The 25,573-nt window shown below is 42.7% G+C and overlaps 2 protein-coding genes across 14 annotated transcripts in view; one reads left to right on the forward strand and one right to left on the reverse strand.

Annotated features, from left to right (window-relative positions):
• The first annotated feature begins 507 nt into the window (after positions 1-507).
• TOMM6 (translocase of outer mitochondrial membrane 6) lies at positions 508-2,372 on the forward strand. 2 transcript variants are annotated; one of them, XM_016191149.2, is made up of 3 exons: positions 508-691; positions 1,092-1,196; positions 2,038-2,372. In XM_016191149.2, the coding sequence occupies exons 1-2, from the start codon at positions 564-566 to the stop codon at positions 1,186-1,188; spliced, it is 225 nt and encodes a 74-aa protein (XP_016046635.1). In that variant the 5' UTR covers positions 508-563; the 3' UTR covers positions 1,189-1,196; positions 2,038-2,372. The 2 variants fall into 2 exon arrangements, with proteins under 2 accessions (XP_016046635.1, XP_007529810.1); XM_007529748.3 differs by having other exon boundaries at positions 510-691; positions 2,056-2,372.
• Positions 2,373-7,634: 5,262 nt separating this feature from the next.
• The window catches only part of USP49 (ubiquitin specific peptidase 49), a 105,835-nt gene continuing 87,896 nt past the window's right edge, over positions 7,635-25,573 (reverse strand). For 11 of the 12 annotated variants that reach the window (XM_060189810.1, XM_060189811.1, XM_060189813.1 and 8 more), the window contains 5 exons: positions 21,988-23,347; positions 19,890-20,094; positions 10,948-11,056; positions 9,882-10,087; positions 7,635-8,966 (listed from right to left, as the gene is read on the reverse strand). In XM_060189810.1, the coding sequence (XP_060045793.1) occupies positions 8,782-8,966; positions 9,882-10,087; positions 10,948-11,056; positions 19,890-20,094; positions 21,988-23,319 (2,037 nt within the window). In that variant the 5' untranslated portion in view covers positions 23,320-23,347 and the 3' untranslated portion in view covers positions 7,635-8,781. The remainder of the gene's footprint in view (positions 8,967-9,881; positions 10,088-10,947; positions 11,057-19,889; positions 20,095-21,987; positions 23,348-25,573) is intronic. The other variant, XM_060189814.1, reaches the window with a different exon arrangement.

Consider the following 25,573-nt stretch of genomic DNA (forward strand, 5'->3'; position numbering starts at 1 on the left):
AAGGGCAACGAAAGGGGGGGGAGGCCTCCAGGAGCAGTGGATTCATGGTGCAGGCACCGAGTCCCAGCAATAACCTTTGAGGCAAAGAATAAATAAATAAATAAATAAATACATACATACATACATACATAAATAAATAATAAAAACAAACTTATTTATCACAAGAGCGAGTACCAGAACATCACTCCAGCACATATGGTTCTGGGAAGGGAGTTTGAATTTGGGACGCGATGCATGTGTGCTCCACATTTGAGCCGCCTCTCTGAACAGTCTTCTCTTGAGTCAGGGAAGTAATCAGAGACCACCACGTGTGACGAGGACGGGTCTGAAGGGACTGAGTGTGGAACTGGACTCGGGGACCTTACAGCACAGTCGTTTCCACCCGTGGCAGAGAGCTCCAGGTCTCAGCCCACGAGGTTCTCGCCGAACCTCTAACCGAGCATGAGCAATACCGCCCTCTGTAGGCGGCTAGCCGGCGGAAGTGCACGGCCGGAAGTTGCGTTATTCCCCGGCGCCGCCACAGTGCGTCGTGAGAAACCTTGCGGAGACGAGGTGCTGCTGCAATGGCTTCCAACAGTGTCGTGGTGAGTGCTGCGGGGCCCGTGAGTGAAGCTCCTGAAATTCCGGACAACGTGGGAGATTGGCTTCGGGGCGTCTACCGCTTCGCTACGGACAGGAATGATTTTCGGAGGTAAGCGAGGCCGGCAACCCGCGTGCTTACCTCCCATAGTTTCAGTATCTGGCCTTTTAGTGGCTCCAGTGGTGCTTTGCCGAAGTCCTTGGCCTGGGGAGTTCACATGCGGTAAAAGTCTTTTCTGTAACCGAAGTATATCTAAAGAATCGCAAGGGAAGACGGGGTAGCTCATCTAGTTGGCGCACCCGAAGTGGCCATAGGCGAGTACATTATTATTGGTCTTTGCATATGAATCTGTTACTAGATTTAAAAGCCATCTCTGATTAGCCTACTATGTAATGATCAGCGTTGCTGAGATTCTATACGTGTTTTTGTCTTGGGTGGTTTATCTAGGATGGTGATGGATAACCATTTCATCCAGTGGCCACAGGATTAATAGAATACATTGTTTTTCCAGGAACTTGATTCTCAATTTGGGACTTTTTGCTGCAGGAGTTTGGCTGGCCAGGAATTTGAGTGACATTGACTTAATGGCACCTCAGCCTGGGGTGTAGCCAAATAGGTAAGCATTTAACCTCTGCCTTGCTGATCTTAGGAGTCTTGGGAGCTGGGAGAAGCAGTACTTTATGTGAACTTATAACAAAATAGAGGGAAGTAAAATCCTTTGCTAGATCTATTATAAAAGTGCTTGCCAAGGGGTCGGCCGGCGCACTGGGTTACGTATACATTATAGCGCAGGGATCCATGCAAGCTTCCGGGTTCAAGCCCCTGACTCGCCTCCTGGGGGTCGCTTCACAAACGGTGAAGCAGGTGTCCAGGTCTCTCTCTCTCCTTATCTTCGCCTTTCCTCTCAATTTCTCTTTCCTATCCAAAGGGGGAAAAAAGGTGGCCGTCAGGAGCAGTGGATTCGAAATGACGGCACCACCTTGGAGGCAAAGAAAAAGTGTTATAAGGGTCAGTGGTGGCACACTTGCTTGAGCACATATGTTACCATGTGCAAGGAGCTGGGTTCAAGCCCCCAGTCTCCTCTTGTGTGGGGGGGTAAAGCTTCATAAGTGGTGAAGCAGTACTTCAGGTGTTTTTGTTTTTTTAACTTTTTTTTTAAAGCAATTTATTTTTTCATGAGGAAGATGGGAGAGAGAAAGAACCAGATGTTGCTCTGGTACATGTGTTGTGGGGGATTGAACTCAGGACCTATGGTTAAGAGTCCAATGCATTATCCACTGTGCCACCTCCTGGACCACCTCCAGGTGTCTTTCCTTCTCCCTCTCCCCTCTCTGATTCTTTTTTATGTCCTATGGGAAAAATAAAGCAAAAAAAAAAAAAAAGAAAAAGTTTTGCAGATGTTGCCAAAGATTTGAAACACTAATTTCCTTCTTGTGTTTTCACATTTCTTATGCCAGTTGTCCTCTTGATTGCAGACAGATGGAACCCCTGTGCTATATTGGAACCTTCCATAAGCAGAGCCTACAATCTGTCTATTACAAGATTTGCCTGGTGGCAGCTGAAGTTTGATTCACACGGGCACCTTCCCTATCTTGCCTATTTCCTTTATTTTTTTCCCTTTCATTTATGAGTCTACTTAGAACTGTTCCCTGATCAGCAGTCAGTCTTGAGTCAGAGTTCTGTCCCCTGCTCTGTAAAGTTATGTACATATTTCCTGAGTATCTGCAGGGAGTGCTCTTTGTACTTTTTCAGATGTATTTAACAAATATTTGAAATAAAGACTGCACATGGATATCCATTTTATTCTTTTAATAAGAAACTTCAGCTTACAAAAACAAGGTGTAAAAAGATTTACAAAAATCATAAAAACATGACTCATACGTCACACTCAGTAAAGACGGAAACAAGCCTCAACGATGGATTGTTACCAGAGGTGATTTGCTTCATATTAAAAGAAAAAAAAAGTCGAAGACTGTAGCCATCATACATTAACAGCTGAAGCTTATTCTCGAGGAATTTCCATTTTTGAGCAGAACTAGGGGAAGAACCCATTTGGTGTTGCATAGCATTTTTGTGCACCACTTGAGTGTTCCAGAGAGGCATGGTTACTGTAAGAGTAGAAATTATTAGCAAAAAGAGAGCAATGATGTGCAGGGGGAGTGAGCAGCCTGGGCAATGGGCACTACAGTACCATTGCATGAGGAAGCTGCTTTTTATGAGGAAACATGTTTTCTGACCTGACATGGTAGTGCTGCTATCCAGGAGTTTGAGGTTCTTTGGAAATGGGATATCTAAGGACTGGCATGAAAAGTTTCATGTAGACCTAAAAAGTTGTGGAAAAGAGACACCCCCCCCCCCCCAACTGAGTTACTAGGATTTTTTTTTTTAATTATTTTTTTTAGCCAGAGCACTGAACAGCTCTGGCTTATGGTGATGTGGGGGATTGAAGGATTGAAAGCCTTAGGTATGACAGTCTGTTTGCATAACCATTATGCTATCTACCCCTGCTTGTTTGTTTTTTAATACTGCTTTTCCATGCCAAATTGCTTATGGTACTTATATAAGGTTAAAAGATAAGCATTGGACAGGAAAGTCAGTATAAATAACACCAGTAGCCTAATTATAGTGGATACATGTCTTTAGCAGTCTGTTCACTGGAGCTAGATAGGACAAAATAACGTTTTTTGACCCTGCTGGCATAAATCTTACTAAGAAAGCTGTTTGAGAATTAAGTATTTTAAAAAGCACCATTCTCTTAGTAATCATACACTGCGACCTATTAGGAGTTTGATCTTTGTGAATTCAGGACAGTGGCTGGCTTAACATGAAGTCAAGACCCTTTAAGAGTCTAACTGGGATTAAATATGCACTGGTTTATATCTTACAGGGTGTTAAAATGAGGCAGGGTCACATACATGACAGCAAGGTTTAAGCTTGAAGCTATCACCCCTCCCCTCCATGGTGATGAGAAAGGAAGCTATCTATAATATAGATTCTAAGTCTCCGTATCTGCATCACGCCTCTGCTAGGACTTTTAAAGTCTATTGGATCTACTCATTACTGTGAACAGTTCTATTTGATAAAAATTTGCAGAGTTGAAGAAAATCAAAATTCAAGAATTAAGAGCTGGGAGTGTCCAGCAGATTTAATGTTTTAGCTTCAAGTAATGTTTACTGATAGTTGGTTTATAGAGCCATAATATGAGGTTTCATTTAAACTGCCTTGATTACTCAAAAGTAGTAAAAATTTAGCATATAAAACTAACAAACCTGCTATTAAAAAAACCTGATGAGGGAGTCGGCAGCAGGTTAAATGCACATGGTGCAAAGCGCAAGGACCGGCGTAAGGATCTGGGTTCGAGCCCCCGGTTTCCCACCTGCAGGGGAGTCGCTTCACAGGTGGTGAAGCAGGTCTGTAGGTGTCTATCCTTCTCTCCCCCTCTCTGTCTTCCCCTCCTCTCTCCATTTCTCTCTGTCCTATCCAACAACAAGGACAATAATAACTACACAATAAAACAAGGGCAACAAAAGGGAATACATAAATAAAATATTTTTAAAAACCTGATGAATGACTACTTTTAGTAAATGAAGAATGCTAGCTTTTACCCCTCTAACATTTTCCCCAAGAACAATCAATTTATCTTGTCAGTTTACAATTCCAATTGGTTAACAGTGCTATGAAAATCTCATAATACAGCTTATTTAGAGTTTATTTTACTTTATTATTTTTTTAACCAGAGTACTGCTCAGCTCTGGCTTATGGTGGTGTGGTAGACTGAACCTGGAACTTGGGAGCCTCAGGTATTAGTCTCTTTGCATAAAACCATTATATTAGAAAGACTCCACAAAAAATATCATTTGCATCAATGCTATAGTAGCTATGGCATATTTAAAGCAATGTGTGAACTGAACAAGTACTACACAGTGGTTATAAAGTCACAGTTGTAAACCAGGAGAATGGTAAACATGGAAGATAGGAACTAAACTCACAGTTATATTTAGAAGGAGCTTTTCAACTTCAGTGCTGACTCTGAAAAAGAGCCTGAACCACCAAGGTGATGCACACTTAGCATTAAAAACCAAAGTGGCTGTGGAAGTATCCAAAGATACAGCCTTCTCACCTAATTAGTAAATTGACTGAGGGACTCAACTTATCAAGTGTGCTTTTGGTGGTGAGTTCTTAAACACCCTCTAGTGAAGTGACCATAAGGAACATGCTGTAAACAGCCCTGCAGGTGAGCAGATCAGGTTTATCCTCTCCCATAGCCACGTGGGGCACCATCTTAATCAGCACCTGCTAGGGAAAGGGCAGAGGTGCTGAGACAGGTTCTTTGAGCCTTCTCTTCTGCTTATTACACAGTGTACTGGCTTGTTTTACAATCTAACGGTTCACATATATGGGACTGTGTTTGACACTGTTTCCTGACACTTTGTGCAAAAGGATTCCAGAACTAATGAAGATACCACTTCAGAACGAACCTTAATTTACTTCCGCCACAAGTTGCCGAGCATTAGAAAAACTAAAAGGCCTTTCTGAACAGTTGTGCTCTTTCAACCAGCTGGAAAAGCAACTCATAGCTACAGCTCTAGACATGGTATACATTTAGAAAGAGGTAGCCCTACCAGCCTGATTTGGAAAGGCCCATGCTAATGGTTAATGTCTGGAACATAAAAGGGATGTGGAAAAGAATGGGGTACATAGTCCGCCTCGCAAAGCAGCATTGGGTGAAACATCACAAATATATAAATTTTGGACATTACAGTAAGATTTCAGAACTTGCTGGCAAGAATAATTTGCTTTCATACACAGTAATGCTTTTTAAAACTCTGATACCAAATGTCTACTACACTTTAGACTCATTTTGCCACTTGAAATGACAAGGAGTCCTTTCCCTTAACCTTTTCAATCCCATGCAAACCATATTTGAGTACAAGGCACCAAATTTTATGAATTGTATAAAATTAGTTTACAAAGCTTTAACAGTAGGTAAGACAAAACTTAATTTCTCCCTCCCTGCCTCCCCACCCACATCCAACCCCCTACACCCAACCAAAATTTCTTTCTGCACTACTGTCAGTCTTTCTCAGGCTAATGCTGGGGCCCAATTAGGGCCATGTTCCACTGCCAGCCAATCTATTATTTCAAGCTCTTGGATGGCAATATAGGCATAGCCAGAGTAGGGAACTCATACAATCACTGACTTAAGAACCCTTGACATTAAAAAGAAAAAATAAACTCTGCTACTGAGTCCATAGGACACATTAACAATTCTATAGTTTTTCAATTTTATTCATGACATTTTTAGAGACATCTGGAAATTTTTTATAGTGTGGCATTGCTTGTCCTTAGCCAGAAAGGGACTGGATCAAAACTGCCAAGAACCCTGCCCACTATTTAATAAGAGCTTCAGTACCCAGTTGTTGAGCATTCCTTTCTAATTTATTTTTTATTTTAAACATCATCGTGGATCTCATCTCAGAGGCAACCACAAGTATAAGGGTCAAGCTAGATTGAGGTAAAAATCCTTTTTGAGGGCCAGGGTGCATTCATCTTGGCTGGTTATAGCAGAAAGTAAACACACCAGCCAAAAGGTTCCTGGAACCAGACACTTATCCAAGAGAGGAGACCAGAAAGGTTTTGATAGATCTTGGGTTTCATTTGATAGCATCTAGTCAATTCCTACCCGGTTCTTTTTTACTCCTTAGAATTTTCAATTTAATGTAAGCTGTAACTAAGAAATTCATCTACTTTGAATATGTAAATAAATTAAAGGCAAAGGGAATTTCCCTCACAGCAGCCACTTGGCTTATGCAGCAGGGAACTCTTCAATAAAATCTCCATAAATACTAAGCTTTCAACAGCATCTAGTGCTGCTGCCTCTGGGTACCTGAGGTCTGTGACTGTAGGGGCACCTTTATGAGTGCGTAGCTCGTTGAGGACTCTGATAACTGGTTTCTATTCTAAGTCATTTTTCTAACAGTCATTAATTTGCTCCGTTAAGCACTTAGTTTGCAAAGTCCTTAACCTGCTTAATAACCATTATAATATTTGATATAAAACTATTTTTAAATTAAACATCTTTTAATTTTCCATTAAATGTTTCTTTTTCTTCTTAAGTTTTATCCCCCCTCCCACCCTAAGGGATGAAGTGGATGCCCTATCAGTTCTTTTCCATTTGTAAGTTCTCCTCTTCTAGAATAATACAGCATTAAATGAACGATGACACACTTTCTATTTTACTTGGACTTTTTTTTTCCTTTTTAATGGACTTTCTGTTGCCACAAAGTCATCATCAAACATGCTGACTTAAAAAGTGTGGACTTAGAGAGTAGAGATTCCTAACAGAGTCTCTGGCAGCCTGGGCAGCTGTGACACTTTAAAACAGTGTCCAGGAGTAGGTAAGCCCGGGCCAAACTTATATAAAGAAGCCTGCAGTAGATAATATAAACCAAACAGCATAAAAAATGCCATACGCTATCGCTTCCAAATAAAAGCTAAATATTACAGAAACCTCACAGTGTTGGAAAAAGCAAGTTTAAAATAGTCACTTTTTTTTTTTTTTTTTTTTTTTTTTTTAAGCAGGGCAAGCTGTTTTCTGTCTAAATTTCCTCCATGTCTCAGTGGTGCTTTGGGAGAGAGTGGTCAGAAAGACGTCAACAGCAAATGCTGCAGTGTTGCTTGGGAAGTGGGCTCATTAAATCACTAAAGCTCTTATTCTTGAGCCTCTCTTTTCCCAATTTCCTACCCCTCCCCAAACCCCATTCCACATTTACTCCCTTCAAGTGACAACTGTACTTCTACCTGAATCGAAGTATTAATATGGTAGGCTCAGTCAAAAGATGAGCACTGGTAGTTACAGGCTGAGGCAGGCTGCAGCAACCCCCACAAATGAGAGCTATTGGTTGCGTTCACTCACACCAGTGAGTCTAAGTGAAGGACTGAGAAAGACTGAAAAGGGAAATCCCATGGTGCCTGATGTGGAGGGGAATTTCTATCTGGGCATTTCATTCTACTTAGAAAGTGACCCAGTTTACAAAGAAAAAAATGACATAGAACAGAGCACTATGCTTCTTTCTCTAATGAACTGAGTATGGGTGGGTAGAGAAATAGTAAAGGATATCAGGTTTGGGAGGACAAGGCTATGAACAACAAAGTGGGCATATAAGAAGCAGGTCATAGACAACTCCCATGCTCTAGGAAAGCAAAAGCTCTCAAACCTTGTGGTAAACAAGACTACTGTCATCCTCTGAGAGTGGGAAAGAAGCTGCAGGCTAAGGAAATTTACATGGTACACCAAGGTAAGAATGGTGACAGACATTCTGATAAGTCCTGAGCCAGCTAACCCTCTCTACTCTCAACTGAGTTCTGCGAAAGCCTCAGACAACTGACCTAATGACCCAAGTTAAATTAAGCCATGTGTTTGCCCTAAACCCAAACCAGGAATTGGCTACTTAACTGGGTAGCCCTTACCACTAACTTGCAACAAAGAACATGCACTAGTTTATTTCTTCCCCCCATGAACTGTTCCTTCTTTAAAACGAAGGGATGTTCATGCCAGCCTTAAAAGATACGGAATGATTTAAATGACAGCAGCAGTCAGGGAAGGTATGATATGTGAATCACCTCCCAGTTTGTGCTCCATATGTCTCACTCTGCTCTTCAGTTGTTAGCCCTACATGTTTTCAACCCTCGAGGGTTACTTCCTTTTGTAGGAACAAATTCTTAGACTTTACCTCCCTTCTTAGAACTAATCCCATTCATCAAGCTGCCATCCCAGGGCCCTCCCTCTAATGTGTAGGCCAGGGCTGCTCAAAACAGAAGGGTTCTAGTGCTGCCAGGAGCTCCTGATTAGCAGGGGGTCACACAGTGGAAAGAAAATGTGGCTCCTCTCCTGGCTGTTTTTGACCAATTTACTCCCTTTCCTCTGCCTCTCTCTATTTAGAAGAAACTGTTGAAGGAATCTTCATAATGCTTACTCCTTTTTCTTTGTGTTATCAAGAGAGGGAACTTCCAAAACCATTGGGAAAAAAAAAAGTGATTACAGATTTTGTTATAGGATATGTGTGACCTGGCACCTTTTGCTTTAGACCCAGTGAGGTAAACCCAGTAACGGTACTGTAGTGAACCTTATTTCCTACAAGAGGAAAGAAGTATGAACACCAATAGTTCAGAAACAAGTCAGTCCTTGAAGTGCTTCCCGTTCAGGGGAAGGTCCGTGGTCTGCCCTCATTGTCGGACTGCACCTGAGCTTGGAGTTGGGTTTCTGAGATTCTTGCATTGCCCTGAACTGTTCTTTGAGTGTAAAAAAGGATGTAGGCTTGAGTTTTGCACACTTCCTCAACACTGCATACATTCAGCTTTGAGTCATTGCAGTGGACCCAAAAACCTAGGAAACCAAAGGAAAGAAAGAGAAAAATGACTACCCAATTTATATTTCCAATCAGCAAGCAAAATCAGGAGATCAAGAAGGGACAGATGAATTCTGATTAGAGCCAACCCTCATTTACTAGTGGTGGGAGAAGCGATTACTCCCTTTATCCCCATCCATCCCTACCACAATGCTGCTTAAAACACATGCACTGACAGTGGCCTTATCCTAATTTTATTCAGGGGTTTTTATTACTGCCTACAAAGATAGTCAAGAGACTGGGGGCTGGTGTGGGAAGAGGAATGGGAAACTGTAAATAGAGGGCAGTTGTAAAGGAACATTAAGAAAGAATCAAGTCACTTGCTGACAGGCTTACTAGATGCCCTGAGGGCTGAGGGGTTCAGGGTCAGCACACCACTTAAAGCACATCTGCAGCCTGCCTGCCTCACTGCAGTAGCTGAGTGTTTCTGCTTGGGGAGAAGGACTGAGAGTTCCTTGGGAGGTGTCCTTACCACCTTCTGTGGTAAGGAAGGTAGTATGGACATAATACATATCAGGCTCAAAAATATCCTCAGGTTTATTAAGAGTGAGGCTAATAAAGTATCTCCACAAGGTTACCCAGATCACACACTGTTTCTGCAAAACCAAGAAGGAGACTGAGGTCTGTAACAGAATTATTAATATCAAGTAATGTCTTCTAACACTGATTGAATGTTACGAGCTAGGTACCATGTGTCAGTTCCCACCGATTCTTAGGACAACCTTATGTTGTTAATTGGTGATATGTGACATATCCAAAAATTCAGTCCACTGAATGTATGTAATTTCTGCCTATAGATAACCCATAAGATTGAAATAAAAGGAAAGCAACAATATGTGGACAAAGCCAACCCTTTTCCGTGTCCCCCACCCCACAGAGTAAAGCACACGCACCTCCCTCTGTGTTGTAGCAATAGGCTGTGTAGTGTCCTGAGCCAAACCCTTTCCCGTGATGCATGACCACTGCGGAGAGATCATAGGCAAAGGTCTCTTTGTCAAGAGAGGAGAGCATGTCCCTGCAGCAGTAAGGTTCCATGGTTAATACCTGGTCAAAGACGACATGGACCCCAATCTTCTCTCGATGATTACGGCCAGACCACCTGAAACATGAACATAAACTTCTTACTAGTAAGAAATGGCACAGGCAATTATTGTCAGAGACAGATATAACAGGGAACTGAGAAAACTTAACCTTTGGGCTTTGGTTTTTGTATCCACCAACAGTGTTCATCATTGTCAGCATATATTTCTTGTGAATGTTGCATGATGAACTCTTGAAACTAGAAACCCTACACAAGCGATTTAGACAAGTCTTTTTTTTTTCCTTTTGCCACGGTTATTGATGGGGTTCAGTGCCTATGTAACTCTACTGCACAGACTCCTGATGGTCATTTTTTTGTTTTGTTTTGTTTTTTTGTTAGAGGGTGAGAAAGAGGCAGGGATAGAGGAAGAGAGAGAGAGGGAGAAAGGGAGAAACCTGCAGCACTCTTCCATGGCTCATTAAGCTCCCCCACCCCCACCCAAAGGTGGGGACCGGGGCTTGAATCTGGGTTCTCTCACGTAGCAATGTGTACACTCTATCAAGTTATCAACCACCTAGCCCTTTCAGTGAGTGATCTTTTTGTATTTACTGCCTACCTTTCTTTTTCACAGATTATCTCCTACTTTATCCAAAGGATGACTCTGTAAGTCCTCATGAAGTAAGAACCTCTTTAAGTGCAAGCACCAGTGCAGACTAACTAATTAAACTTGGCCATGGGAGCGAAAGGATAGTCCTGCTCAGCTCAGTTATCAGTTTATCTCACTGAGTATGAAGCATTTTTTATCTCCGTGGAAGTACAAGATTGCTAGAGAACAGCTTCCCCTTCTAATACTAAGCAAAACATCTGCCCTCACCAAAACCTTTGAAGCAACTCTTCCCACCATCATAGCCACTAGGTAAGCCCCAGAGCAAGCTCACCTGAATCTTTTAAGGTGCAGCCGGAGGACCTGAGGTAGTCTGTAGATCATCAACTGCTTTCTAGCTTCACTCAGAACAAGGGGTTTTGGGTTGGACTTGCGTCGTTTACCTATGTGGTTTGGGAAAGTATATAAGAAGTAGACTGTGAGAAGTCTCATTTTTTCCTAGCTCTGGCAGAGATATGTATTTGCCACTCAATATATAATCTCCTTGTTTTTAATTATTTGGACCTCAATTTTACTTGAGGAAGTTATAATAATATTTTCTGCTCATATCTGGTTGTATGCTATTGGAAGTTACTCAAAACGGAACCTCCATTTCCTCTCCTGTAAAATGATAAATAATGCATATATTTCAGGCTTAGGGAAAAAATAGGACCCAAGAGTAATAAATGACCCTCTGCATTTCCAGCCTCACACACTGTACAGTGTGGGCAGGGAAATTATGACTGAGATGAAAGGAAGTGACCATGTTCCACTATTAGAATAACTGCTTTAAAAACACTGATGGGTGGGAATTGGGCGGTAGCTCAGCGGGTTAAGTGTAGGTGGTGCAAAATGCAAGGACTGGTGTAAGGATCCTGGTTTGAGCCCTGGCTCCCCACTTGCAGGGGAGTCGCTTCATAGGCGGTGAAGCAGGTCTGCAGGTGTCTATCTTTCTCTCCCCCTCTGTCTTCCCCTCCTCTCTCCATTTCTCTCTGTCCTATCCAACAACAATGACATCAATAACCACAACAATAAAACAACAAGGTCAACAAAAGGGAATAATAATAATAATAAAAAAAACTGATGGGTGGCCCAATGTGGTTGCAGTGGATAAGGTGTTGGACTATCAAGCATGAGGTCCTGAGTTCTAACCCTGGTATCATATGTGCCAGTGATACTCTGATTCTTTCTCTCCCATTAATTAATTAATTTTTTTTAAAGACTGAAAGTTTGTCCATCCCACTGTTGGCAACTGCTAGAATTTCTCTTAGGTCATAAGGTGCCTAGAGAATGGAAGTACTGAAGCAAGACAGTAAAGCTGATAGTAAAAGTTAGGGTGACTTGGGAGAAGGTGCAGTGGATAAAGCATTTGACTCTCAGGCATGAGGTCCAAATTTCGATCTCCAGAATCTCATGTGCCAGAATGATGATACGGTTCTCTTTCTTTCTCTCCTTAATAAATAAATCTTTAAAAAGAAAATATAAGGAAGATAGGGCGGTAGCGCAGCGGGTTAAGTGCACATGGCACAAAGCGTAAAGACTGGCTTAGAGATCCCGTTTTGAGCCCCTGGCTCCCCACCTGCAGGAGGGTCGCTTCATAAGTGGTGAAGCAGGCCTGCAAGTGTCTTTCTCTCCCTCTTTCTGTCTTCCCCTCCTCTCTCAATTTCTCTCTGTTCTATCTAACAACAATAACAACAAAACATCAGCAATAACAATAGAAAAAAGATGGCTGCCAGGATCTGTGGATTTGTGGTGCAGGCACTGAGCCCCAGCGAGAACCCTGGAGGCAATAAAAAACAAAATAAAATAAAATAATAAAATGAAATATAGGAGCTTAAGGTTCCTCCATGACCTTGTAGCCACAATACTAACCCCTGAATATCTTTCATATTTTTAAAAATATCTTTTTATTTTTATTTTATGAAAGACACAGAGAGGAGGAGATCAGAGCTCTGATCAGCTCTGGCTTCTAGTGACGTTGGGGACTGAACCTGGAACTTGAGAGCCTCAGACATGTGAGCCTTTTGCATAACCACTATCCTATTTTCCCAGCCCTCATATTTCTTCTACCTAACAAAAAACAAAAAAAAAAAAAAAGGAAAAAAAAAACCTCTTGTTTCAAATCATGTTATTTGAGTTTATTTACCAGCAATCAAATCGAATTCTGACATATACACCTTGAAGTTTATTTATTTATTTATTTTTTATTTTGTCCCGCCCTCCACCCTCCGGCCTTGAAGTTTTTGTCTTCAGTAATATCCAAAATTGGTATGGGCTTAGGATGGTACACTCATAATGCTATCAATGGAATATAATGAAAGGTCACTGCAGCAGCATGTAACATAGAGCACATGCCTATATGTATGGGCTTATAAAACACATATCTGAGAGCTACTCTCTGCCCTAATCCAGCTTTCTAGTCCTATTCTCAACTCTGACACCATCTTCCTAGACAATACTTTTAGTCCACCTGCATGTTAGGTATCAGGCTCTGGCAAAATTTACTAAAGTCATGGGTCACATGGAAACGCTTAAAATAGACTTCTTAGCTCTTCCTACATGACGATCCCTAGTTTCATTTATTCAACTACCTTTGGGTTCCTGTTTATTGAACATTTTGCTTTATATCTTACCGCCTTTCAGCCAAGTTGCAGGTACTACCATGACACCATCCTGACCTCCCTGGGCAGACAACCTCACCAATGTGTCTTAGAATCTCACCTATTGGGAGTCAGGCGGTAGCACAGCGTGCTAAGTGCACATGGCGCAAAGCACAAGGACTGGCATGAGGATCCGGGTTCGAGACCCCGGCTTCCCACCTGCAAGGGAGTCGCTTCACAGGTGGTGAAGCAGGTCTGCAGGTGTCTGTCTTTCTCTCTCCCTCTCTATCTCCCCTCCTCTCTCCATTTCTCTGTCCTATCCAACAACGACGACATCAATAACAACAATAATAACTACAACAATAAAACAACAAGGCAACAAAAGGGAAAAAAAAAAAAAAGAACCTCACCTCTCCAGAGCCCTACCTCATTAAGGAAAGACAGAAACAGACTGGGGGGTATAGACCAACCTACCAACGTACATGTCCAGCGGAGAAGTAATTACAGAAACCAGACCTTCTGCCTTCTGCACCCCATAAAGAATTTTGGTCCATACTCTCAGAGGCATAAAGAATAGGGAAGCTTCCAATGGAGGAGATGGGACATAGGACTCTGGTGGTGGTAACTGTGGAATTGTACCACTGTTATCTTAAAATCTTGTTAATCATTATTAAATCACTAATAAAAAATTAAAAATAAGAATGTGCCATAAGATATCTTACAACGTGCCATAAGATATCTTTCTTGTTCCCTTTCCCCAGAACACTGATCAATTCTTGCTGTCTATCTTTCTCTCCCCGTCTTCCCCTCTTCTCTCCATTTCTCTCTGTCCTATCCAACAACGATGACATCAAGAACAACAACAATAACTACAAAAATAAAACAAGGGCAACAAAAGGGGATAAATAAATAAATATTTAAAAAAACTTTACTTACTGGGTTTATATAAGTATGTTGTAACAAGCTTTTGAAAAATATTTCTTGGATGAAAAAACACTGCTGGGACTGGGAGTATGGACCGACCAGTCAACGCCCATGTTCAGCGAGGAAGCAATTACAGAAGCCAGACCTTCTACCTTCTGCAACCCTCAATGACCCTGGGTCCATGCTCCCAGAGGGATAGAGAATGGGAAAGCTATCGGGGGAGGGGGTGGGATATGGAGATTGGGCGGTGGGAATTGTGTGGAGTTGTACCCCTCCTACCCTATGGTTTTGTTAATTAATCCTTTCTTAAATAAAAAATAAATAATAAAAAAATAAAAATATAAAAAAAAAAAAAAAGAAAGAGAGGGCTGCAGAGACAGCATTATGGTTATGCAAACAACTTTCATGTCTGAGGCTCTGAGGTCCCAGGTTCAATCCTCAGCATCCCCATAAGCCAAAACTGAGCACTGCTTTGGTTAGAAAGAAGAAAGAAAGAGAGAAAGAAGAGAAAAGAAAGAGGAAAGAAAAGAAGGAGCTACAGCACCAAAGCTTCCTCCATAGTAGCTCCCATGTGATGCCTAAATGGTATACACACAGTCCAGGCACACTACCCAGTGAGCTGCCTCTCTGGTCCACAATTAATTGATTAATTAATTAGTTTTCACCAGAGTTTTGTTAAACTCTGACTTCTGATGACACTGGGGGTTCCGTAGCCCTCGTGTCCACTTGGTCGATTCCAAATTATAAAAAAAGAAAAAACACTGCTGGACAAGCAAGAGAAGGCTCACTCACCAGCTGGCCAAATTTAACTTATCCAAATAAAAATAGTGCTAAAATCTCCTCTTTTTTTCTAAAGCTATTGAATTAATGAGGAGAATGTATTTCCTAAAATAAACAATGGAAATTATGTCCTCTTAGTTTCTACCACAAGCCTTTTCTATAATCATTTACTGAGAGCTGCTCTGTTATTTATATATAATCATATCAGTGAATGGATGAGAATTAGTGGTCTACTGTGGTGCCTGATAAATGTCTTTGAGCTGCTGAGATCTTGGTCTAGGTATCTGAAGAGCTGAGCATCCGCTTTCAAGTCCTGCTTGTATCACTTTTGAAAGGTAGCAAATCACAGTCTGATGATATACTGTGGAGCTTCTGTGACAATAGGATGTGGAGCCGTTGCTTTCCATAACAGACTACATCAGAATGAGTGTACCAGAGAAGCTTTTACTATGTCTGGCAGTCATGATATGTAGGCTCATGCACAGAAAAAGAATTCAAAGAAGGGTCTGGTCTTATTTTACATTCCTATTTACCAGCATATTTTTTAACAATTACTCCAAGTCTGCCCAGGAACTGACTGGCAGTGACTCCCACTCTCAGCAGAGGGAGTGTGTGAGCTAAGATGAAGACAATCTAGACTCTGGCTTTGTTTCCTTAAAATGAAATTCACAAAGAAAAAGAAATTACTGATCCAACTGAGATTGATCAATTTTGTCTCTGTTTGATTAATCTGGCCACACAGAGAGGTAGAAGACTGACAGTTCTAAAACTTACGAGCAACAGATCAGTGCATCTGGTCTTTTCTCCATAGCTTATCTTCCCTGCTATTATTTAAACTTGATCAGAGAAATGCTGATAAATTGCCACGCCTGGCAACCAGAAAAAAAAAAATCTCTTCATGCAAAAATAAATAAAAGTGCTTCTTGTTTAATCTATCATGTACAAGAATGATTTTGTTGCCATACTATTGTTCCTTATAAATAAAAAGCAATGTGAAACACAGTTTTAAAAAAATACAGGGCCTGGGAGACAGCATAATGATTGTGCAAAAGACACTTCATGCCTGAGGCTATAAAGTCCCAGATCATCCCCAGCACCATCAAAACCCACAGCTGAGCAGTGCTCTGATAAAAAAAAGAAAGAAAGAAAGAAAACAGATGCAGTTTTAATAAGATAATTTAAGTCACTGCCTTTATATCTCAATATGTAACAGGATTAGAAAGATATACAGTTAGCCAAGCACTGCATTTCAAATCTTATTTTATTTTATTGCTGCCAGGGTTTTGATGAGGATTTCTGCCTGTACTGTTTCAATGTTTTCAATACTCTTTCTCCCTTTCTTTCCATCCATCCATCCATCCACCCATCCATCCCCAGATAGAGTGAAAAGTAAAGGTAAAGTGGGCCCAGGAGGTGGAGCAATGAATAAGAACTTGGATTCAAGTATGAGATCTTGAGTTCAGTCTCCAGCGTACCATATGCCAGAATGATATTCTCTCTCTCTCTCTCTCTCTCTCTCTCGTACATACATTTTAAGAAAAAAAAAAAAAAAAAGGAAAGAGACACAAAGAAGGAGGAAAGATATACCACAGCACTCTTTCACCACTCATGGAGCTTACCCTTTAGGTGGTGCTTCCATGTAATGGCTGTGGACTCAAACCCAGGTTTTCATACATGAGAAAGTTTGTGTTCTGCTAAGTGAGCTATTTCCTGGCCCCCTCAAATTCTGTTTTAAAATGACAGTAATAACATCAAGTGTGACTTTATTTTTGTGAAGATTCTCCTGAGAGAATAGTTTTTCCACAATTTACATTAAAAAAACAGATACAGGGGAGTCGGGTGGTAGCACGGTGGGTTAAGCGCAGGTGGCGCAAAGCACAAGGACCAGCATAAGGATCCTAGTTTGAGCCCCCGGCTCTCCACCTGCAAGGGAGTCACTTCACAGATGGTGAAGCAGGTCTGCAGGTGTCTATCTTTCTCTCCCCCTCTCTGTCTTCTCCATCTCTCTCTGTCCTATCCAACAACAATGACATCAATAACCACAATAATAACTATAACAATAAGGCAAGGGCAATAAAAGGGAATAAATAAATATTTTTTTTAAATCTTTAAAAAAAATAGGTGTGGTCCGGGAGGTAATGCAGTGGATGAAGCATTGGACTCTCAGGCATGAGGTCTTCAGTTCAATTCCCAGCAGCACATGTACCAGAGTGATGTCTGGTTCTTTCTCTCTTTCCTCCTATATTTCTCATCAGTCAATAAATAAAATCTTTAAAGAAAAAAAAAAAACAGGTACAGACATGTTTAAAGAGAGATGTGGGGGAATGCTAATGGGCTGGACAGTTCATTGGATAAAGCATGTTTTGTCATGTGCATAAGCACAATTTGAGCCTTGGCACCAAAAAAAAAAAAAAAAAAAAAAAAGACCATAGCACTAAAGAAAGATTTGGTGCTGTGGTGTCCCTATCTGTATGAAAAAGCAGCCCAGAAACAGGGGAACTGCATATGCCTCAAGTCCCTGCTCTAAGAGATAGATAGATAGGTAGGTAGATAGATAGATAGATTAAAAAGGGGGGGCCCGGGTGGTGGCATACCAGTTAAGCACACATTACAGTGCACAAGGACCTGGGTTTGAGCACTTAGTCCCTACCTGCAGGGTGAAAGCTTTACAAGTTGTGAAGCAGTGCTGCAGATGTCTCTCTGTCTCTCTCCCAATTTCTAGATGTCTCTAGCCAATAAATAAATATATAAAGATAATTTTAAAAATTTTAAAAGGAAGGGCTACTGTTGAGTTTTCCTCTAAAACTTGTAGTCTAAACTACCATATGGCTGCAAACTGATTTCTATGTCTGCACATCCATTAATTTTACTCTTTAATTCTCTGTACACACACACACACACACACACACACACACACACACACATCATTCAGTGTTTGTTCTGCATCCCCTCTGTACATACTAGCAAAAGCATTAAATAGTATGGCACAACAGAAGGGGGTCCAGCATAGTTGCCTATGTAACTACATGGAAGAAGTTTCACTTTAAAGTTATGACCCTCTCAGAAGTGCAGAGCTTTCAGGTATGTAAAGAAATAATGCAGAAAGTATCCATGAAGGTGCCATGAAACACTGCATCTTCCAATTTACTTTTTTGGTCTCTCTGTTCCAAACCTTAAAAAAAAAATTATCTGAGGCAGGGGTAGATAGCATAATGGTTATGCAAAGAGACTCTCATGCCTGAGGCTCCAAAGTCCCTGGTTTATTCCCCCAAACCACCATAAACCAAAGCTGAGCAGTGCTCTGGTTAGTGGGAAATACACACACACACACACACACACACACACACACACACACACACACACACACACTATTTTTAGAGACAGAAAGAAATGTAAAAGGAAGGGGGTAAAGAGGAAGGAAAAGAGAGACCTACAGTACTGCTTCACTGATGATGAAGCTCCTCCCTCCTCCCCCACAAGTGTGGACCGACCGAGGGCTTGAATTTGTGTCCTGTACATGATAATATGCTACTGCCAGCATCCCATTGCCCAGGCTCTCACTGTACACCAAGACTTTAAATCCATAAAAGCATTACTGTGAGTACACTTTTCTGATATAGCTGTCCAACAGGCTATGCCATTTGAGTTAAGATTGAGAAACTGTCTGACAATTTACAGGACCTCTATAGTACTATGAAGCTAAGTGTTCACAGTCTTGGAGTTCTCACTTCAGGGTCCACACTTTGAAATGCTTCCCAAGATAACAACTAATGTCAATCACAGCAGGAATTATTAAAGGAGATAGAATGCCTAGGTTTTATTTTATCTTACTGCTACCAGGGTTATGCTGGGGCGTGGTGTCCACATGACTCCAGTGTTCCTGGTGGCTATTTTCTTATTTCGTTGGATAAAGGGTGAGAGACAGAAAGAGAAGGGGAGACAATGGAGCACCACTCATGCAACTTCCCCTGCTGGTGCCATGTGTTGGCAATACAACTAGGCTTGAACCCAGACCCTGGAAAATGGTAATGTATACTTTATACTGAGTGAACCACCTACTGACCTCATTTTATTTTTCTGTGGAGCTGGGGCCTTGATCATGCTCCAGGCTGATATTGCATTCATTCATTCATGTATCTATATATCCAAAGAAACAGAAAGAAGGAGAAGCACTATAGCACTGGAGCTTCCTCCAGAGCCATAGCGTCTCCCATGTAGTGCAGGGGCTTGAACTTGGATTATGTGCATGGCAAGATATATACCCACCCACTGAGTTCCTTCTCTCCAATTCCATCGTAGACTTTACTCATTAAAAAAAATAAAACTATTGGTGAGAGAGAGAGGAGGAGGAAGAGAAGAAGGAGAGAACGAGAGAATCAGAGCATCATTTGGCACATGTGACGCTAGGGGTTAAACTCAAGGCCTCATGTTCAAGTCTGATGCTTTTATCCAGTGTGTGTCAACTCCCAGGCTTCAGGTTTTATTTTTTATTTATTTTCTTTTGTTGCCCTTGTTGTCTTTGTATTGTTGTTGTAGTTATTATTGTTGTTGTTATTGATGTTGTTGTTGGATAAGACAGAGAGAAATGGAGAGAGGAGGGGAAGACGGGGGAGAGAAAGATAGACACCTGCAGACCTGATTCACCACCTGTGAAGCGACTTCCCTGCAGGTGGGGATCCGGGGGCTCGAACCGGGATCCTTATGCCTGTCCTTGTGTTTTGCGCCATGTGCGCTTAACCCGCTGTGTTACTGCCTGACTCCCTTATTTTTTAATATATAATAACATGTTTGTTTTCAGTAAGTTGGAGGAAAATAATCTCTAAAATATGCTTAAGAACTACTCAGTATTCTCAGTGTTACCTTTTACTACAGGGGCAAAAGAAGCATCTTCAACTGATACTCCAGTCACACATCCCTTCCCCTCAACACTCACTGTTACACTGGTCACAAGCGTAGATTCTCCCTTCTAGTGCTTCTGTCTCTGTGAACTTGGCCAGCATCTCGGTGAGCAGGCACTCTGTCTGGTTCAAAGGGACAAACCCCTTCTCTATGCAGTGATAGCGTTCAGGGAATTCCAGGGACAGATCCCAAAAGGGCTCAATGGTGTTAGATTTGTAATTGCATGATACACATGTGACCTGGAAGGAAAAGATTGATTTACAAATTATGTAAATTTCACCTCCCATTCATTTCTGCTCACTTTACACAAGACACATAATATGACCACAACTAAATGTAGAATTTTCAAAGAATTTGGTGACAATACTGTAATAATAACTGTAGTCTTAATGAAGAGAATTACAACACTTTGGGTTGTCAGAAAACTCATGGCACATTAGTGGGTAGGAAAACCAAGAATAATGTTATGACTTTTCCCAAAACCACTATTGCTTCTGGTACACATTTTGAACTATGTAATGCTAGCTGGACTGGAAAACCAGGCAGCACTGAGAATATTACCTATACCTTTCCCCTCCTAAAGCATGCCCTACAGTCACTCCGTGCTTTAGTAGCACAGACTGCTAGGTACTGCGGGTCACTCAAGGAATCAGGATGCAATGGAGAATTTGCAGATCTCTGCTGGCTTCTCTCACCTTCACTATCTTCTTTAGACTTTTTTCCTTTCACTTAGGTCAACATGCTTCTCTTTTTGCCTTTATTTATGGCAGCACCCCTACACAGATCTGGTTTCTGCAGAACTTCAAAGTACCTTGTAGGGAGTCAGGTGGTAGCACAGTGGGTTAAGTGCATGTGGCGCAAAGCGCAAGGTCTGGGGCATAAGGATCCTGGTTTGAGCTCCTGGCTCCCCACCTGCAGAGGAATCGCTTAACAGGCGGTGAAGCAGGTCTGTAGGTGTCTATCTTTCTCTCACCCTCTGTCTTCCCCTCCTCTCTTGACCTCTCTCTCTCCTATCCAACGACGATGTCAATAACAACAATAATAAAAAAGGAGGCAACAAAAAGGGGGAAAATTAAAAAAAAAAAATAGTGCCTTGTGACTTCTCTCCCACTATAGCCTTTTCAGGTGCCTATGGACCCTTAGGAGTGGAGGAAGTGCATATCATCACTCCCACTTTCACACGTTAAAAATAACAAGTCCTTCTTTTCTCATCCTACCCATCATGTTTTTAAAGCCCTAAATACATGGACCTCAGTGACATAACATAAAAGTTTTATCTGCATCTCCTAAATTGTTTCCCCCCAGGGGGAGGGAACCCTCTAAAGGTTCCATTTCTTCAGTTTCACAAAGCCTTATCTATGGATCTTTGCTTATTTCTTTTTTTAAAGATTTTATTGTTTATTAATGAGAAATATAGTAGAGAGAGAAAGAACCAGACATCACTCTGGCACTTGTGCTGCCGGGGATTGAACTCAGGACCTCCTGCTTGAAAGTCCAGTGCTTTATCCACTGCGCCACCTCCCGGACCACTCTTTGCTTATTTCTCTACATAGCTAAAGACCCAAGGAAGGAATGGTAAAGGGGAACAGGAAGGCATCCTCCTTTCCATGTATGCAAACAATGCCTAGGAAACAAGGCTGCTCTCTCAAACTAGCAAGGAACCAGAATTAAAGATGAAGTGGTTAACTCCCCAAATCCGATCAAGGGATTGCATGGTGACAATGGGCACGTAGAACAATGAGAAGACTATTAGCATGTCGTTAAAAGTTAAAGACACAGGGCTGCGAAGACCGCATAATGCTTATACAAAAGACTTGCATGTCTGAGGCTCTGAGGCTCCAGGTTCAATCCCCAGCACCACCATAAGTCAGAGCTATGTAGTGCACTGATTTCTCTATCTTTCTCTATCTCTTGTTCATTAAAAGAATAAAAATTTAAAGAAGCAGCATAGCAAGTTGAACAAAAACACTTGCCCCAGAGAGACTGGGCAAGATCACCAACAAGGCCACTGTACAATGACAGCAAATGTTGGTTACCACCCCCAACGTCCCCCCACGCCCCCATTGGCTCTAACATATTATCCAAGCCTCTTCCCAATGTGCTGCGCACTCTTAGGATGAACACAAACCTACCTGACTGAGTAGCTGCCCGTGGAATATGGTGTTCACCACCTTTAAGACCTGTTTGGTGAGCTTCCTCTGCGTGAAGGGGATGAGGATGCGGCGCGTGGTGCCCTCGGACTCCAGCTCCTGCTGGACCTTGTGCAACAGCTCACAGAGGAATTCCTGCGCGTCCTGCTGGTCGTAGCCGCGGAAGGCAGGGATCAGGCTCCACACCGAGTGGAGCATGGCGAAGGGGGACACCAGGGCCCACTTTCCCGACCACATGACTCGGAAGAGGGTGTGCAGCTCGTGACAGAGGGAAATGTGCTTGGAGCTCGGCTCCTTGTTCTGGATGAGTTCTAGGCTCCTGGTGAAGGAGGCTCCACCATTCCAGCAGAGGCCCTCCCGCTCGCACAGCTCGGCCCGGTTGCTTCTGGCCGACAGCTCAGTGGCCGAGCCGCCCGACGAGAGCGAAGCCTTGCCGTTGTTGGCGTGTTTGGAGAACAGCTGCTCCGTCTGGGAAGGGTTGAGGTTCAGAAAGCACTCACGGAACTTCTGCAGGTGGCTGAGCACCTGGAGGATGGAGTTCATGTAGCAGGTGTTGCCCAGGTTGCGCAGGCCCGTGACGCCGGGCGCCATGGCGGGGGCGCGGCCGGGCTTGAGGCGACCCCTGGCGGGCGCTCGCGGCGAGGAGGGGCGCGGGGCGGCGGCGCGGGGCGCGTGCAGCAGGAGGCGCGCGCTCTTGCGCGGAGGGGCGCTGGCCAGCTCCTCCAGCAGCTGCCGCTTCACCTCGCGCCGCCGCTGCCGCGCCTCCTCCTTCTTGCGCTGCAGCGCCTCCTCCCGCCGCCGCTGCTCCAGCTTCGCCCGGCCGCGGGAGCTTTTCTCGAACCAGAGCCGCAGCGTCTTGGCCAGCAGGCACTGGCGCCGGTACCACAGCGCCCTGAGCATCTGCGGCTGTCCCTGAGGAGAGCGCTGCGGTGGCGCCGTGTCCTCGCCCGAGGCCATCGAGCGCAGGGTCCGCCCGCGCCTCGCCGGCGGGTTCTGCTTCTGGCCCCTGACCGCCAAGAGAGAACTTCTCAGTAGCTTCACGTCGCCCTCCGGGTTGTCATTGAGCACGTAGTCCTTGCACAGATAACAGAACACGTAGAGGTCTCGGACCTCCATGGCGAGTGGGTGTCCAGTCTCTTCAAAGTGTTTAAGGGCGTGATCTTCGATGTACCGGCCGCAGGCCACGTGGGAGCACTTGAGACAGGCCCAGGCTGACTCAGTGGTGGAGCACTCCCTGCAGCACCACTTCTGAGGGTTCAGAATGGAGTGGTCTTGGGCAAGCCGCAACCGCCCTACATGTTTGCATCTATCCATGTCTTAGAGGAATCTCCACTCTTTCAACCTGGCATGACAAGAGTCCCCAGAAAGAGAGAGAGAGAGAGAACTTTCAGCAAAATACTGTCCCAGAACAAGCTTTGCAAATAGTATTTAACTCAATAAACATTAGTTTTTAATTTAAAGTAGGTTCCTTTGCAAGTTTTAAAAAGGAAAAACCCATCTGTTATACGCCAATAATTCCAGAAGTAAGTTTAAATTCCTTTAAAAGAATAATAAAACGCGATTGGTAGGGTGTTTAGCAATCATTTGAAATGTTACATCTTTTTGGCCTGCTAAATGCCCTGTACCTGGGGCTTCACTGCTCTGGGTAACTTTTCTTTTAGCTAGAGGTAGAGAGAGATCACAATACTAAAACTTCCTCAACGCTCAGTTAGTACTCTCATGTGGAATGTGACAGGGGCTCCAACACATAGCAAAGCAGGCACCCTCCCAAGTGAGCTATCTCTCCAGCCTCACTATCAGCTTATTTTATGAGGCTGACTTGTGTTCCCAAAACCGTATCTTTATCCTTATTTCATATTGATTGCAACCAATTGATCACTAGGGGGGAAAGAAACTTGTATTACGAACTATCTCTGAACTGATGATGTCTTAGGAATTAGTTTCTTATGCTAATTAAAATCCTGGTTATACTGCAAAAAGATGATACGAGAAAGGAAAAAAAAAGAGGAGACAGATAGTGTTTCAAATACCTATAGGAGAGATGAAGACCCTCTAATAAAAAGGCACTCTCAGGTCAGCTTCACTGTATCTGAAAGCAGAAATAATAGCATAGCAGAGATGAATGGTAAGGAAGAGAAAATCTCCTATAGTTCAAAGTATCATTTTAGGGAGCCAGGCAGTGGTGCAGCAGATTAAGCACACATGGCGGAAAGTGCATGGACCGGCATCAGGATCCTGGTTGGAGCTCCTGGTTCCCCACCTGCAGGGGGTTTGATTCACAGGTAGTGAAGCAGGTCTGCAGGTGTCTGCCTTTCTGTCCCCCTCTGTCTTCCCCTCCTCTCTCGATTTCTCTCTGTCCTATCCAATGGCAGCAATAACAACGATGATAAACAAGGGCAATAAAAGGGAAAAAATTAAAAATAAAATTCAAAGTATCATTTTAATTCTTTTTTTGATATTTATGTATTTCCTTTTGTTGCCCTTATTTTTATTGTTGTAACTATTATTGTTGTTGTTATTGATGTTGTCATTGTTGGATAGGACAGAGAGAAGTGGAGAGAAGAGGGGAAGACAGAGAGGGGGAGAGATAGACACCTGCAGACCTGCTTCACCACCTGTGAAGCGACTCCCCTGCAGGTGGGGAGAGCTAGGGGCTCCAACCAGGATCCTTATGTTGGTCCTTGTACTTTGCACCATGTGCGCTTAACTCATTTTAATTTTCTCGATTCCAAAGAGCTTTACCTAAGGAGGGTGAGTGAACCTCAATGTAAAATACATTTTAAAAATATTTTATTGCAAAGTGCAAGGTCCAGGTAATAAGGATCCCAGTTTGAGCTCCCAGCTCCCCACCTGCAGGGGAATCCCTTCACAGGCGGTGAAGCAGGTCTGCAGGTGTCTATCTTTCTCTCCCCCCTCTGTCTTCCCCTCCTCTCTACATTTCTCTCTGTCCTATCCAACAATGATGGCATCAGTAACAACAACAATAACTATAACAACAACAACAAAACCAGGGCCACAAAAGGGAAGATAAATAAATATAAAAAAATAAAAATATTTTGTGGTCCGGGAGGTGGCTCAGTGGATAAAGCACTGGATTCTCAACCACGAGGTCCTGAATTCAATCCCCGGCAGTACATGTACCAGAGTGATGTCTGGTTCTTTCTCTCTCTGCCTACCTTTCTCATAAATAAATTCTTTAAAAAAATTTTAAAAAATATTTTATTTATTGACAGGAATAGGAGAAGAGAAAAAGAAAGAATCAGACATCACTCTGGTATATGTACTGCCAGAGACTGAACTCAGGACCTCACACCTGAGAGCCCAACACTGTATCCATTGTGTCACCTCTGGACCACTGTACATAAAATTTTATATGCTAAGGCCTGAATATTTGTGTACTGCCATAAACCAGAGCTACCAATGCTCTGGGAAAAAATAAAACAGTAGTAACATATTGATGTGTGGATTATTTGTTATTATTTTGTCTTCCTAACATTGCTTCTTCAGTATCATTCATCATAAAGAGAAAAAAAAAAAAACCTTATGGATCATTTCTCCAGGAAAAGAG

This window comes from Erinaceus europaeus, chromosome 4 (assembly GCF_950295315.1).
Source record: "Erinaceus europaeus chromosome 4, mEriEur2.1, whole genome shotgun sequence".
In the NCBI taxonomy this organism is placed as follows: Eukaryota; Metazoa; Chordata; class Mammalia; order Eulipotyphla; family Erinaceidae; genus Erinaceus; species Erinaceus europaeus.